The 17308-nt window shown below is 51.3% G+C and overlaps 1 protein-coding gene across 3 annotated transcripts in view; it reads left to right on the forward strand.

Annotated features, from left to right (window-relative positions):
• Positions 1-17308, forward strand: part of WDFY2 (WD repeat and FYVE domain containing 2) — a 450542-nt gene that overhangs the window by 154242 nt on the left and 278992 nt on the right. For 2 of the 3 annotated variants that reach the window (XM_069205446.1, XM_069205445.1), the window contains exon 3: positions 3907-3980. In XM_069205446.1, coding sequence (XP_069061547.1) covers positions 3907-3980 — 74 coding nt within the window. Of the gene's footprint in view, positions 1-3191; positions 3334-3906; positions 3981-17308 lie in introns of those variants that run through there. The other variant, XM_069205447.1, reaches the window with a different exon arrangement.

Genomic DNA, 17308 nt, shown 5'->3' on the forward strand with positions numbered 1-17308 from the left:
CAAAACCTTTGATTTGACATCAGGATACTGGCAGACTGCCCTGACTGAGACAGCCTAAACAGAGATCTGCATTCTCAACCCCAGAGGGCCACTTCCAGTTTCGGGTGATGCCCCTTGGATTGAAAAATGCCCCTGCTACCTTCCAAAGGTTGGTTAACAGAGTCCTGGCTGGTAAGGAGGCCTTCTGTGCCACCTACCTAGATGACATTGCTGTCTATAGTTACAGCTGGGAGGAACAACTGCACCACCTCCACAAGGTGCTTCAGGCCCTGCAACAGGCAGACTGGACCATCAAAGTCAGTGAGTGCCAGATTGTGCAGGGTTCCATGGTGTATTTGGGAAACTTGGTAGCACTATTGAAAATATCATGGGCTGGCAAACACCTAAAACCCAAGCAGAAGTGACAGCCTTCCTAGGCCTCACCAGCTATTACAGAAGATTTGTTAAGGGCTATGGCACCATTGTTGCTCCCTTAACTGAGCTGACTTCGAAGAAGCAGCCATCTCCCTACAGGGAATGGACTTTACAGTGGAACATCATCCGGGGTCAGGCCACACCAGTGCTGATGGTCTCTTCAAGTTTTTCCGACTTAGTGAAGAGAACTCTTATGGGGTTGGGTAGCTCTCCCCACTTTCAGCCTAGGGGAAGGGGGCAGGAACATGTCTTAGATCTAACGGTCTTAGGGTGGTCTTTCCCGCAACTTTTTGGCCGCCTCTCTCCATTTTCTGACCTCCTTTATGCTGGCTTTAGGACTCTGTGCACTTTACCACTGTTAACTAGTGCTAAAGTGCTTTTGCTGTCTCCACTAAATCATGGGAACATTGGCCTAACCCCAACTGGCATATTTAATTTGTTTAAAAGTCCTTAATAAAGTGCACTGCATGTGCCCAGGGTATGTAAATTAATTACTGCTAGTGGGCCTGCACTACTTGCTATGTCACATACCTAAGTACCCCCCTAACCATGGCTGAGGCGTGCCACTTCATAGTCTGTCTGTGCAATTTACACTGCCACTTCGACCCCGCACGATTAGATTCTTGCTAGGCCTACACATTCCCTGTTTATAGATATGTCACCCCTAAGGTAGTCTTATATGACCCACAGGGCAGGGTGCAATGTATTTAAAAGCAGGACATGTACTTGTAAGTTTTACAAGCCCTGGTAGAGATAACAATCCCAATTTGTTTTTCACTACTGCATGGCTTACATCTCCCATAGAACTATATTGAGATTATATTATTACATCTTACAAGTGTAATTCACGATCCAGAAGAGATAGGTTTGTCAAGTTTGGTGTCTCTGGACTCACAATTTAAAATCACAACTTATGATGAAGTCGGATTTTAAAATGCAAGTCTGAAAATGCCACTCTTAAAAATTTTAGCTGATACTCTGCTGGACACATGCTTTGCTGAGCTGCCATGCTGCCTGCTGCCCTCTTGCCTGGGAGTGGGAAGGACTGGACCTGCATCTCTATATCCCAGAACCAAAGTGACTCTAAGGGCTTGCTGGCTTGCCTCCAGTTTTCTGAAGTCTCAGGGACACAAAATACTTCTAGCTCACCTGCTACAGCTCCTAGACCTGTCTTCAAGCAACTCCTGACTCCCAGAGGCACCTCTTCAGTCCTGGGATCTGGGAAGTGCTGTTTGGCTCCCGACAGCCAGCGTTTGGGCTCTTTGTGACTAAGAACAGTCCTGCTTGCACTGGAACCGTTCTGTTCACCCAACAATCAGCATGAACCACTGCAAGTTCATCTCTTCGCACAGCAAGTATTGCCGCTCGCGACTGCTAGGCTCCATCTCACCTGTCTGCACTTCCCGATCGACTCTTCGGGGCCTTTGGACCACCGCCAGCGACAGTCTCCTTGCTCCCAGCTAACTTCTTCCCTGCGAGTGAGACTCGGGCCAATTCTTGAGAAGGTAAAACTTCAGGAGAATTACCTGGGTCTATTTCTGACTCGCGCTCCACTGCGATCAGCCTGAACTTTTGGATTTCACCCAGTCTAGCGCAATCAGATAGTCTTGGTTGGCGCTTTATGCTTCTAAGCACTATTCTGCTTTTTAATCTTTTAAAGTTCATATCGCAAATTCTACTTATTGGATTCTTTTCATTTTAGTAGTATTTTGTTCAATAAGTTCATCTCTATTTTTCATTGTTTTACTGTTTGATGTGTTGCACAAATGCTTTACATATTGCCTCTTTAGTTAAGCCGGACTGCTGTGTGCCGATCTGCCAGGGGGAGAGCACAGGTTAATTTATAGTGTGTATCCGAATTACCCTGACTAGGATTGTGGATCCTGCTTGGACATGGTGCACACCCTGCCAAACAGAAACCGGTTTTCTAACAACCCTAATTACTCAGTAAGGAACACATCAAATAAACTGTGTGTGCGTTTGCTTTATCTGCTTTGCCAAATTCTTCAACCTTTTTTTAATTTATGTTTTAATTCCGGTCTAAATTTTCTCCATGCGTTCTCACTGTCTACATCAAAAAAGCATCTTCAAAATTAAGTTTGAAGGTGCAAATTCAAACACTTTGCTTCATTAATACTATTTATAGAATAATTTAATACTTACAGTTTGCAATCATCTTCTACCTCAACATCACTCATCTGGTCATCATGAACAGACGAACTATGTAGAGTTAAAATTTTATTAAAAGAGTGTTTGTAAAGATTTTCCTTTTTGCAGTACACAAACTATATGCATTGGGATTAAGATGGGTGTTGACCTTTATCTTGATTAACGGCAGTCACACTAATTCCCGGAGGTAAAAATGTGGTCTGTGTAAGACTGAGATTATATCCTTGGCTAGTATGAGCAATAAAATCTTGTATTAAAATCGCTATTGGAGGCCTACTAACAACAGGGGTCTTGAGCTATTTTCTCCTTATCCACTGGCATTGGAGCCAACATTTTCTTACCTCCCTTCAACTCTCTCTTGCTTTGCCTTTGTTATATCCCCTGCATGTACAGCACCCTTCCCTGACATCACTATTTACATTATAGAAGCATTAAAGTATAATTCACATTTAACACCTGCAGCATTACAATACCTTAACTTCCTCACAATATACTGCATGTAAAATATGGTTAAACTTGTAAACCTAATTTCTTCTTCCACGTGAATTGACAATTAAATGAATACAGTGTAAAATTTAAATAAAAAGGCAGACTGTTTCTACGGTGGCTCTTTGGGTCCCAGTATGACTTGGGGAACGAATCCAAAGATGTCTTCTGGATTGCAGGCTTCGCTCTGGAAGAGTAGGAAGATTGGGAGGTGGCGCTGAGAGGCCGATTTTAACAACCTGGTCGGGCGCCTAGGAGTGTAAGGTAATTAAAGGGCAGAAGCAGGCGACTTGTTCACATTTGTTTCATTGAGTCCTTTCAACGATATACAGTAAACGACATCTGAGAGCAAACACCAGGAGATATAATAACCAGTTATCATATCTGGGTACTATATTTTAATAACGCCCTACTAACGGCCCTAAATTAATTATTTAAAAGTGTGAATCCAGTTAAAAAAAATGCTTAATCGTCTGAGGGACAGACAAAAACGCTTGCTTCTTTCTAGTCGCAAACCGCTCTAGTTTCGCCTTATGTAAATAAATGCCATTGTACCGCACAAACCCCTCAGTACGACTGATGGTAATGTAAATGTTCTTTTTAATTAATATTTACTTATGGCGGCCTGGAGGGTGACTTGCATAATTGCAGCGTGTTGTCCGTGATGGGGGAGCCTCGCTCTGCACGCAGCGGGCCCTGTTCCTGCTAGACCTTTGTGAAGAGGCGACAATGGCGTGGGTGGAGGAAGGCAGCGAGATGCTTAGACTTTGTGCGTGAGTCACAAGCACGATACGAGCCGCAATCTATTAATTTCATCCACATTTTCATCTTTTTCAGCTCCATGTTCATGCATGTCTTTTAACCCGGAAACCAGAAGGCTGTCCGTAGGCCTAGACAATGGTACAATCTCAGTAAGTACAGATTTCCTGTTCAAATGCTTTCCGTTCGGAGTGATGAGTTTTGTTTGTGAAAAGCAATGGCCGTGAGTGACTGTTCATAACACACACCCATCCATTCTGCTTTGTGTACATTTTTAAGCGGAAAAGCAGAAGAGTCGATGCTAAGAGTCCTCTAAATACTTACTGTATCCTTCTTGATGATATTGCAGTTGTTAAGCCTGGCTGGTTACTGATAAATACCACTTTTTTTTTTTAACCTTCCATCAATCAGAGTGCTGTCATATTCCAGTTTAGGTACAGGGTATTGTTTACACAATCAATTATAGAAGGACGATGAGCTTAAAAGCCAAAAGGCAGAAAATAAGTCACTAAACGGACTGTAAATGACTTGACGAGTTAAATACTATTGTGTTTTAGATTATGCAGATATGCTCTCAAATATTATTTGGGTTTTGGCCGCGGCAGCTCCTCCGCTATGGCGAAGGAACATTCCACCCCTGGATCCCACCTGCGAGCAGCAGCAGGTACCAAACTTTAACAACGAAAGGATAATAAACTGTGTTTATTATCCTTTCGTTGTTAAAGGGGCGGGGCCAGTAGGGATGACTGGGAAGAGGGGACTGCACTGTACACTCCCATCAGTGCGCATGTGTGCTTGGCCGGCCGGCCTTCTCGGGCCGACCAAACACACATGTGCAATGTGCTCTCTCCAGCCCGGCACTGTTACCGGGCTGGAGAGCAGGCACAGGCTCCCAGTCTGTCTGGGAGCACCCTGGCTGGGTGCTCCAGCCAATCCTAATGCTGCTCTTAGCAGCATCAAGATTTTCTGCAGGGCAGGCTGGGAGCCTGTGCCTGCTGAGGGGACGGAGGAGTGGTGGTGCAGTGCGCAGGTACGTTTTTTTATTTTAATTTAATGTTTTTGTCCATCCCACCCCTCCCTCTGCGCATCCCTGCCCCTCTAACACGCATCGAGCCCCAACTGGGTTTTGGACACCACAGCTGGAATTGGGATACCGTATATTGGCGGTAGCACACCATATTTGGCCTGATTGTTGCTTTATATACCATGGAACACCGCAACTGGTAGTGACAATTACTCTTTTTATACCTCGTTCCGCTCAGTCTTGATTGGATACCAAATATTGCATCATTGCCACTGAGGCGCTATTTTCACATGCAGATTCCAAGTGTAATTTTAATTATTTGGAACTTACATTGGTCCATTCTGCCTGTTATTGTCCTAATGATCGTTGGGCTTTTGCACACAGCACAAAGAGGAGAACATAGCCTCCTCTTCCTCTTTTTTAATTGGAACTCGAAAGATACAGGGAAGGCACAAGACTGAATTACAAAAAGCAAGGTCCAAAAGGACTAGAAGAGGAGAACACAAACACAAAATGAGGCACAAGGGACAGAATAACAGCGAGGTCTCTGTCCTATAATCAAAGGAAATGAGTGCAGTTCAGGATAACGAATTGTTGTTGGATAACACTGGGGGTTAAACAGATGATGTTTCCATTGTTAATTTATCAGATTATCAGTTGCCTGATGCTCAAATTAAAACAAACTACAAAACGGTTTGAGTTCCTGCCCCACGTCTATGCCTGACTTTACCCAAGTACATATTGACATGTACAAGTTAATCCGACAACTGAAATTAAAGAAATATTTTGATAAGTACCCCGAACACATGCTTTCTACTACTCCTTCCATGGCAGAATGTAACAAGACTATTAGGGACTTACAACTATTGTTATCCTTAGACGAAAGCCATCCATCACCGACCATGTCTGAATTACTAATGGATCTAGACATTGTGGCTAACCTCAAATAGATAGTGGCCTTAAGCCAAGGTCCTCCTTTGTACCCAACTTGCCCTCTGACAACATCATAGATGCATTCCAGGAAGCTGTAACACATGATTTATATGCATTAGACAGAGTATACTACCACAATGCTGGGATAAATAACCTAACCAAGATCGAGAGACAGCTACTCAAATTTCTTACAACTGCCCAGGGGATTGTTATTAAAGTGGCTGACATAGGGGGCAACATAGTTGTAATGAGGGATAGCGATTACATTGGTGAGATTAATAGGCAACTGACGGATACTGTAGCATATCACAAACTCCCAATGAATACTATACACACAGTCACCGACTTAGTCATGGAGGAGCTGACATTTTGGCGCAGCGCCTCTCTCATTACTGACTGAGTACAAATACATGTTTAATCCTACACCACAGGGTCCATATATATATATATATATATATATATATATATATATATATATATATACTGCAAAAAATACGCAAACCTGGCCCTTTTCCACCTGGTCGGCCCAACATTTCATGCATTGGATGAATCTACCGTCCTACATATGGGATACAAAGGATTTACTTAGCAATGTGGATGATATTGAATGGTCAAAGGGCTTTTGGTTTGTTTCTCTAAATGTTGTTTCATTGTACACATGCATTTCTCTAGAAAACGGACTCTCAGCACTAGCCGCAACACTTTCTACTAGGGATGCCGCCTTAACAGAACACACAGACATAATCTTATACCTCAGAAGACTGGTACTAGAGAACAACATTTTTCTACACAATGAAAGCTGGCTTAGACAGGCCCAGCGGGTGCCTATGTGCGCCAAACTTTCCCCTTCATGCGCTAATCTCTATATGGGTGATTTTGAAAAAGGCACCTGTGGTCCTCATGTCCTCCCCACCTCACTGAACATATCCTCTATTGGGGTTGATAAATTGATGATATATTTGTTATTTGGACATGAGATATGTCCCTTCTCAGTGACCTGTTTAAACATCTCAATGACTATAACCTCAAGTTTACAGAGCATGTAGATCCCATGAAAATTGATTTTTTGGATATTAGTCTGTACACTGAAAATAGCAAAATAACATCCAAACTATATAGAAAGTCTATGGCTTGTAACACAATCTTTCATGCTCAAAGCTCACATCCAGCCTCACAAGTGAAAGGGATTCCTTTTAGGGAGATGATTCTCCTCAGGAGGAATTGCAGCGATAACCACATTTTTCTCAGTGAACTTGCTACATTGGATAACTGGTTCCGACGCGGGAGGCTACATTGAGAATGTTCTGACTGCAGCCAGGAAAAGGATTACCAGACTTCTCAGGGCCAGCTTATCAAGTCTCTCCCTTTTACATATGTGGTGACTGTAGTCCACTACTATGAGATTACTTTGGCTTTGTATCCATAACTTCTTACTTGACTAGAGGATTTTTGCTGAATAAACAACTTCCCTTAGGAACACAAGTTTCTCACTTCACACTGACCGTACAGAAACACCATGTGATTTCTGAAGAACTAACTACCCCCCTTCGTCTTTGGACTGAATACACCATATTGACGATTTAGCCTTGAAAAAGTCACTTGAGGTGACAAAACACATGTTGTCTGTCCTTCAAAGTGGTACATAGCATTACAAAGTAATTTGCGGACTCAATAAACTTTGGACATGGGAACAATTTGGACTTTGTCCTAGTCATCTCGATTTGGCCACTATTCCTGAAACTGGTTGTTATGAGTGCTATGGTACCTAAATAAGCAAATTGTGGGTTTCTTTAAGTGATCTTTTCTAATATTCAACACTTTCAAACTTCTTAAAGTACACAGAAACATTGGTGGGATTACATCTTTTCAAGATGAATGGAACTACATATAGGTATTTTGCAGAGTCGGGAAATGACAGCCCAAACTTTAATTTGTGTCACATTAGCTCCCTTATGCTACTGCTCTTGGTAACCGTGCACTTAATTTAAGTGCCTTGGGTGACATTTCATTCTAACGTGGCTGATTGCCCAACTAGACATTGCAGTGATAGCTTGCAACCACAATCTACTCCTGTTTCTTCTTTTCTTGGTAATTGTGGCAGTTCCTGATTCCTCAGTGATGATTTGCTCCCTTGTCATTTCCTGAGTTGTTTCAGTCAGTCCTCAATACTAAGGCCTAGTTAAATTCAAAATTCCCTATGTACTGGCTAATCAAAATATTACATTGGGCTGGTTATGGGCAGAAGGCTGTGAGTGTTTATCTACGCTAATTCACAGCCTGTGGCTACACACGTAGGCCATCATTGTAAGTTATATGTAGTGATTATTCTGCATGTTCTTTTCTGCATTACCACAAGTGCAAGTGGAAATGAGAAGAGCGAGCCTGAGGAAGGGCACTGTGGAAAAGAGACTGCCTCTGGTCTTCCAGTGCTTGTTCTGTGCAGCCAACTCTACCTTTCTTCAGCGTGGTCTGCACCTTATTCTAGCTTCTATTAGCTAGTAGAACTAATGTAACAAAAATACATAGGTGCATCTTTAGAAATAATACCAATAACAATTGACTCGCTTCTTAAGATATATAGGGGGTGATTCTAACCCTGGCGGTCGGTGTTAAAGCGGCGGCCAACCCGCCAACAGGCTGGCGGTAAAAAATATGGGATTCTGACCCTGGCGGGAACCGCCAACACAGACAGCCACTTTAACACTCCGACCGCCACGGCGGTACAAACAAACAGCGCGGCGGTCACCGCTAACAGCCAGGCGGCAGCCAATGTACCGCCCACACTATTCCAACTCACCAATCCGCCACCTTTTCCGGGGCGGGAGCACCGCCGATAAAAACACGGCGGAAACAGACTACGGACGGGAAAACGCTCACCACTACGCACTCCAGGAGGAAGGAGGACAGCATGGAACCCGAATTAAACATCCTACCTGCTCTCGTCTACCTTCTCATCTACCACGAGTACGAAGTCCGGCGCAGACGACAACGGTGAGTACTGCACCTACGACACACGGGAGGGGGAGGACGAAAGGTTACGGGCACACACATATGCGACCCCCACCCCCCTCCAACTATGTACACACCAATGCAGAGCAACAAGTCACAGTGACACCACCCAAACACCCCTGAAAAATGCTAGGACATAATCAAATTTGGAATAAATATTTATGTACCAAAAATCTCCAGAAAATTATCGTACAACCATGAAAGATATTCACAACAAAACTAATGACATACACATCAGTGTATAACTGAAGTACCAAGTCCTGCACATCCTACGAATTCATCATGTCCGTGGGCCAAAGTCTTGAGAAATAAGGGCAAAGCCCACACAGGAGACCTGAGTCCTTTGGAGAGAACACTGCAGGGGCATCAGATGTAAAAACTACAGGCACCTCAGGGGGAAGGTAAGGGGGGGGCACCACAGCCACATGAGTCCACGATGCCAGATCCACGAGGAGCCACCATGCCCACTGTACCATCCTGGGGAGTGCAAAGCCACAGTCTCTCAATGTCTCTACAGTAGGTGGCCTGCCCACTGTACCATCCTGGGGAGTGCAAAGCCACAGTCTCTCAATGTCTCTACAGTGGGTGGGCTGCCCACTGGACCATCCTGGGGAGTGCAAAGCCACAGTCCATCAGGTGGATGACAGTCTTCACTGGTCAAGGAGGAGGCATGGTGGGCACAGTGAACCATAAACAGTGATTGAGACAGCGGTGCCCAGCGGAGTGGTGCTTGAGAAGAAGGGCCCAGCGGAGCGGTGCTTGAGACGGCGGTGCCCAGCGGAGCGGTGCTTGAGAAGAAGGGCCCAGCGGAGCGGTGCTTGAGAAGAAGGGCCCAGCGGAGCGGTGCTTGAGAAGAAGGGCCCAGCGGAGCGGTGCTTGAGACGGCGGTGCCCAGCGGAGCGGAGCGGTGCTTGAGATGAAGGGCCCAGCGGAGCGGTGCTTGAGATGAAGGGCCCAGCGGAGCGGTGCTTGAGATGAAGGGCCCAGCGGAGCGGTGCTTGAGATGAAGGGCCCAGCGGAGCGGTGCTTGAGAAGAAGGGCCCAGCGGAGCGGTGCTTGAGAAGAAGGGCCCAGCGGAGCGGTGCTTGAGACGGCGGTGCCCAGCGGAGCGGTGCATGACAGGAAGGGCCCAGCGGAGCGGTGCTTGAGAAGAAGGGCCCAGCGGAGCGGTGCTTGAGAAGAAGGGCCCAGCGGAGCGGTGCTTGAGAAGAAGGGCCCAGCGGAGCGGTGCTTGAGAAGAAGGGCCCAGCGGAGCGGTGCTTGAGAAGAAGGGCCCAGCGGAGCGGTGCTTGAGAAGAAGGGCCCAGCGGAGCGGTGCTTGAGAAGAAGGGTCCAGCGGAGCGGTGCTTGAGACGGCGGTGCCCAGCAGAGCGGTGCTTGAGAAGAAGGGCCCAGCGGAGCGGTGCTTGAGATGGCGGTGCCCAGCAGAGCGGTGCATGACAGGAAGGGCCCAGCGGAGCGGTGCTTGAGAAGAAGGGCCCAGCGGAGCGGTGCTTGAGACGGCGGTGCCCAGCGGAGCAGTGCATGACAGGAAGGGCCCAGCGGAGCGGTGCATGACAGGAAGGGCCCAGCGGAGCGGTGCATGACAGGAAGGGCCCAGCGGAGCGGTGCTTGACAGGAAGGGCCCAGCGGAGCGGTGCTTGACAGGAAGGGTCCAGCGGAGCGGTGCTTGACAGGAAGGGTCCAGCGGAGCGGTGCTTGACAGAAAGGGCCCAGCGGAGCGGTGCTTGACAGGAAGGGCCCAGCGGAGCGGTGCTTGAGAAGGCGGTGCCCAGCGGAGCGGTGCTTGAGAAGGCGGTGCCCAGCGGAGCGGTGCTTGAGAAGGCGGTGCCCAGCGGAGCGGTGCTTGAGAAGGCGGTGCCCAGCGGAGCGGTGCTTGAGAAGGCGGTGCCCAGCGGAGCGGTGCTTGAGAAGGCGGTGCCCAGCGGAGCGGTGCTTGAGATGAAGGGCCAAGCGGAGCGGTGCTTGAGATGAAGGGCCCAGCGGAGCGGTGCTTGAGATGAAGGGCCCAGCGGAGCGGTGCTTGAGATGAAGGGCCCAGCGGAGCGGTGCTTGAGATGAAGGGCCCAGCGGAGCGGTGCTTGAGATGAAGGGCCCAGCGGAGCGGTGCTTGAGATGAAGGGCCCAGCGGAGCGGTGCTTGAGATGAAGGGCCCAGCGGAGCGGTGCTTGAGATGAAGGGCCCAGCGGAGCGGTGCTTGAGATGAAGGGCCCAGCGGAGCGGTGCTTGAGACGGCGGTGCCCAGCGGAGCGGTGCTTGAGACGGCGGTGCCCAGCGGAGCGGTGCTTGAGACGGCGGTGCCCAGCGGAGCGGTGCTTGAGACGGCGGTGCCCAGCGGAGCGGTGCTTGAGACGGCGGTGCCCAGCGGAGCTGTGCTTGAGATGAAGGGCCCAGCGGAGCTGTGCTTGAGATGAAGGGCCCAGCGGAGCTGTGCTTGAGACGGCGGTGCCCAGCGGAGCGGTGCTTGAGAAGAAGGGCCCAGCGGAGAGGTGCTTGAGATGAAGGGCCCAGCGGAGCGGTGCTCATCTCCACGGCGGGGCCCTGTTCAGCGGTGCTCATCTCCACGGCGGGGCCCTGTTCAGCGGTGCTCATCTCCACGGCGGGGCCCTGTTCAGCGGTGCTCATCTCCACGGCGGGGCCCTGTTCAGCGGTGCTCATCTCCACGGCGGGGCCCTGTTCAGCGGTGCTCATCTCCACGGCGGGGCCCTGTTCAGCGGTGCTCATCTCCACGGCGGGGCCCTGTTCAGCGGTGCTCATCTCCACGGCGGGGCCCTGTTCAGCGGTGCCTATCTCCACGGCGGGGCCCTGTTCAGCGGTGCTCTTCTGCCCCGCGGGCCCTGTTCAGCGGTGCCTATCTCCACCGCGGGCCCTGTTCAGCGGTGCCTATCTCCACGGCGGGGCCCTGTTCAGCGGTGCCTATCTCCACGGCGGGGCCCTGTTCAGCGGTGCTCTTCTGCCCCGCGGGCCCTGTTCAGCGGTGCTCTTCTGCCCCGCGGGCCCTGTTCAGCGGTGCTCTTCTGCCCCGCGGGCCCGGTTCAGCGGTGCTCATCCAGCAGGTCAAGGGAGCCAGACCTGGCCTGGACTCCCGACTCAGTCGCCCTCGGACCGTGACGTTTCTGGACCCTTCGGGGACGGACTCCTGGCCTCCTTAGTGTCCTCCTTCCCAGCTGGGATGTGGCATGTGGGGTCCACCTTCTCCGCGCTCCTGCTGCCCTTCCCTCCTTTGATGGGGCTCTCGGGCCCTTGCCTCCCCTAGATGGTGTGGGTGGTGAAGTGGCCGCACATTGCTCCTTGGGGGCAGCCCTGTCGGTCCTCGCACGGCGGCCCTTGTTTTTGCGGGTCCTCTTGCCGGGGGGGGGGGGGCTGGACGTGTCCTTGCTGCTGATGGATGTGTCACTGCTGGCAAAGGGTGGGCTCCAGAGCCCATGCACAACAGTGACACCCGAAGCTGGGCTGGTGGTGGCTGCGGTGCTCTTGGGACTCTTTGAAGATGGATGGGGGAGCTCATCGGGGGGAAAGAGGTCAAGGTTAGCCAGGAAAAGTTTTTTAGGGCCAAGGTAAAAGGTAGGAGAAGTGGAGATGGAAGTGGAGGTAGAGGAGGTGGTTGTAGGAGAGTCAGGTGTGCTGTCATTGGGTGAAGGTGCTGGTGCTGTAGGCTGTCGTGAGGTGGATGGCTGTTGGGTGGGTGTCTGCCTGCGTTTGTGTGTCTTGGAAGAGGGGGTGACAGACACAGTGGGAGAGGACACAGGGGACGTGTAAATGGCAGTGGGGGTGGTGACTGCACGAGTGTGGACTGTACTGGAGGGTGAGGTGGTGATGGAAGCACTGGCTGATGTTGGGGTGCATGCAGGTGTGAGTGTAGACGTCACAGGGAGGGAGGAGGGAGACGAGGAGGAGGGGGACACAGAGGTGGCAGTGGCTGTTGGCATGTCTGCATCTGGGTGTTGCTTGGGTGAGTGTTTGTGGGATCTGTGGTGCTTGTGTTTGGATGAGCTGCTCTTGGGTGTTCAGGTGTGTTCAGGCTGGTCTGATGGTGTGGATGGGATAGGCTGAGGGACAGGAGACAGAGAAAGGCTGGAGGCAGTAAGAAGAGGGAGGCTGGAAACAGGGACAATGGCTGCCGTCAGTGCTGAGGCCAGAGCAGTGAACGCTCGTTGATGGGCAGCCTGACCCGAATGAATGCCCTCCAGGTACGCATTGCTCTGTTGCACCTCCCTTTGCACACCCTGGATGGCATTCAAAAGGGTCGTCTGCCCAACAATGAGCGTCCTTACCAGGTCAATGAGCTCCGCACTGAGGGCAACAGGGGCAACAGGGGCTGAGGTGCCTGGGGCGAAGGAGACGCGCGCCTTCCTGGGTGAACCGGCACGGAGCGAAGACTGAGGGGCTGCTGGGAGGGCGGGGCTGGTGCGCTGGGTGGCGGCTGTACCTGTAGAGGCGGGGGGGCACGGATGTTGCCGCCACCGCTAGGGAGCTCCCGTCCGAGGACGTGTCGCTTTCGCTGCTCTCACCAGCGGTCCCCGTCGTGGTGCTCCCCTCGCCCTCCGGATCACTGGTGCCCTCGGTGTCTGTTCCTGGGCCCACCGGGGCCTTGTGTCCTGCAGCTCCCTCGTGCTCCGATGCCAAATCTCCTCCGCCTGATGATGCTAATGCACACATGCACAAGAAGATGAAGAGAAAGGGTGGGGGGAGAAAAAAGAAGACCAGGTTGAGTGCATGCAATGTCAACACCGTTGGCGGAGAGGACAGACACAGGAGCCTAATGCACTAAGCCGCGCATTCGGGGTACACTACTCAGTACTACTGACTAGGACAACAGGCCAAGAGACGTCAAACGCGCACATGGGAGATGCTGGACCTTCAATGGCTGTACTTGTCACCCTACCGAGGTGGGGGCCGGGGGCACAGGGCCATGCCTAAGGGAGAGGACTACACTACAGAAAGCGCCCTGGCCTAATGTCACCCACAGCCCTCCTCCCCCACCCAGACGCCTCCACTGCGCAGAAAGATAGGAGAATGTGCTGATACTCACCCCCTTGTGTCTGCTGTGATGTCTTAAAGCGCCCATCCAATTCTGGGTAAGCCACCGCCAGGATCCGGGACATCAGGGGGGTCATGGTGCGACTGGCACCCCTCCTAGGTTGGGAGGCCATCCCCAGCAGTGTTTCTGCGGTCTTCCTTGTTCCGCGGCGGATGTCCTCCCACCTCTTGCGGCAGTGGGTGCCCCGTCTGTTGTGGACCCCCAAGTTCCAGACTTCCTTGGCGATGGCACGCCAAATCTCGATCTTCTGATGGGCGCTGACCTATTTGACATGTACAGGGTGGAAAGGAGGAATTCATCAATGACCTGCATGTTAGATGTGATTGGCCCCCCCCACCAACTTTGCCATATGGCACATGCTCTCATCTGTCGGGCGTTGCACTCCTCATTCGCCCCCCACCCCACCAACTTACATCCACCCCAATCCACACAGGCATAGCCCATCCCATGTGCACCCGGTGTACTCACTTGTTGGTCTGGAGGACCGTAGAGTACCGCTTACTGGGGGAGGACCCCATCCACGAGCTTCTCCAACTCTTCAGACGTGAAGGCAGGGGCCCTTTCCCCAGTCGCAGCAGCCATTGTATCTTCCAGACCGAGGTCACAGCAGCACTTGCAGTATAGGTCCTCTCCTGTGGATGATCAGGTCTCGAGTGATTAAGCAGATAGAAAATGGCGGTCACGCCCGCGGCGGTGCGTACCGCGACCGCCGGCGCACTTCGTCATTGGCTCCTGAAACCCATAGGCTTCAATGTTAACCAATGCGGCTTTGCGCCGCGGTCTTCGACCGCCTACCGCCACGGTGTGCCCCGCCAGCGCATTGACCTCACATCCCATTGTCCCACTTCACAGGTCAGGCAGCCGCCATTTCAAGGGCCTACATGGCTTAATTTTGAATGCGACACACAGGCCTAGGCCTTGCATTGTCACACATACACGCCTTTCAACCCATTGCCATTCTTTAACTGTGCAAGCTGTCTGTACGTACCTGTGGTTTGGCTGACTCTGTGCTCCATGTTGTCCTTCCTAGGCACCGTCCGCTGGGACTTGCGATGAGAAGGAGGAATCCTCGCGTGTACCGACCGCTGGTGGACCTGTCGACAATGGAAGAACGCCACATCATACTACGATACCGACTTGACCGAGCCACTATCCATGAACTGTGTGCCCAGCTGGAGCCAGCCCTGATGTCCCCCATCCGCCAACCCACAGGGATTCCCCCTCTGGTGCAGGTTTTGTCAGTCCTCCATTTCTTGGCAAGTGGGTCATTCCAGACCACAGTGGCCATGTCATCTGGAATGTCTAAGCCTATGTTTTCAAAGATTTTGAGTAGAGTGTTGTCTGCCCTGATGAAACTCATGCGGAGCTACATCATTTTCCCAGAGGAGGGTGACTTGCCTACAGTGAAGGGTGATTTCTATGCCCTTGGACATATCCCCAACATCATTGGTGCCATTGATGGGACCCATGTGGCTTTGGTACCCCCAAAAGACGATGAGCAGGTGTACCGAAACAGAAAAAGTTATCATTCGATGAATGTCCAGGTGGTCCGTTTGGCTGACCAGTACATCTCCCATGTAAATGCCAAGTTCCCAGGGTCTTGACGCGTATGTGATGCGAAATAGCAGCATCCCCTATGTGATGGAGCAGCTACAGAGACAACGTGTGTGGCTAATAGGTGACTCTGGTTACCCCAACCTTCCTTGGCTACTGACCCCAGTAAGGAATCCCCGGACCAGGGCAGAGGAACGGTACAATGAGGCCCATGGGCGAACTAGGAGGATCATCGAAAGGACCTTTGGCCTCCTGAAGGCCAGGTTTAGGTGCCTGCATATGACTGGGGGATCCCTGATGTACTCACCAAAGAAGGTGTGCCACATCATCGTGGCCTGCTGTATGCTTCACAATCTGGCATTGCGACGTCAGGTCCCTTTCCTGCAGGAGGATGGTGCAGATGGTGGTGTTGAAGTAGCTGTGGAGCCTGCGGAGAGTGAAGAGGAGGAAGACTCAGAGGACGACACAGACAACAGGGACAGAGTAATAGCACAGTATTTCCAGTAGCACACAGGTAATGATCACCCATGCCATTTTACATTTCCTGAAAGCCTCCTGCATCTCAACTTTGTCGGTTTCCCCCCAGACCTATGGACATGATGTTTGAATTTCCCTTCCCTTTTCTGTGCTGTATGAGCCACTGCGTGACCTCGGCTTGGTTGGCCCATGGACTAATGCTAAGTTACCTCGGTATGTGTAATTCACAATGTTCACAATACGTAATTGATATGTAATGTGTCATACATTTGTAAATAAGACAGCCAGAGTCCTGATTGATTTCAGTGCAATGTGTGATTTATTATTAGTGCATAGATATTGGTACATGATGGTGAAACAGTGATGGGTGGGGGTGGAGTAATGTCCATGGCGGAGTCCAGTTCTCAGTCTCACAGGTGCATTGTCCATACGCCTGTGGCAGGATGGAGCAGGGGCAGTTCAAGGTTTGACAGGGTGGCCATGTGGGACAGTGGGAGGACTTCAGGGGGTATGTGATGCTGGCGGGGGACTTGACATCCTACTCTGTCGTTTTTTTTGATCTCAGGCTCCTTTTGCGGGGCGGTTGTTGTTCAGCAGGAGGCGGGGTTCTGGGGGGCTGTCGTTGTGGTGGGGCCTCCTGTCCACTAGCGGAGGTGGTAGGCTGTTCCTGTTCCTGGGTAGTGACAGGGGCCCGGTGTGATGCCACATGGTCCCGAAACGTGTCCTCTATGCGGTTCAGGGCCTGGACTATGCTCCCCATTGCGGTTGAGATGTTGGTTAGTTGGTCGCTGAACCCCATGTAGCGTTGCTCCTGCTGTGCCTGGATCTCCTGGAACCTGGCCAGTACCGTCGCCATCGTCTCTTGTGAGTGGTGGTAGGCAGCCATGATGGTGGTGAGGGCCTCTTGGAGAGTGGGTTCCCTGGGCCTCTCCTCCCCCCCCTGTCGCACAGCAGCCCTCAGAGTTGCCCTGTTTCCCTGGGCCTCTGTCCCCTGGACGGTGTGCCCACTCCCACTGCCCCCAGGTCCCAGTTGTTGTTGGGTTGGTGGGTTACCCTGGGGGCCCTGTAGTGGTAGACACACCGCTGCTTGACCTGTCCTAGAGACAGAGGCATGGGCCCGCTGGGTGGGAGCTGTGCGGTTGTTCCCAGAGGGGGTTGGGTCTGCAGTGGCCTGTGTCTGGGTGAGGGGAACCGACTGCCCAGAGGTCCCCGATGGTCCGGGCTGGTCGTCAGGTTCCAGGTCGACAGAGCTGCTGTCATCACTAGTGGCCTGTTCCGGGGGTGGGATGGACATTTCTGGTCCCTCCTGACCGGTGTGTTGTCGTTCGGGTCCTGCATGGGGTAAGAGGGTATGGTTATTGTTTCTGTGTGTGCATTAGCTTGCGTTTTATAGGTGCCATTGTCCCCCAGTGCTGGCATTCCCTTGGGGGAGGTGTTGTGAG

This window comes from Pleurodeles waltl, chromosome 8, assembly GCF_031143425.1.
Source record: "Pleurodeles waltl isolate 20211129_DDA chromosome 8, aPleWal1.hap1.20221129, whole genome shotgun sequence".
Taxonomy (NCBI): Eukaryota; Metazoa; Chordata; class Amphibia; order Caudata; family Salamandridae; genus Pleurodeles; species Pleurodeles waltl.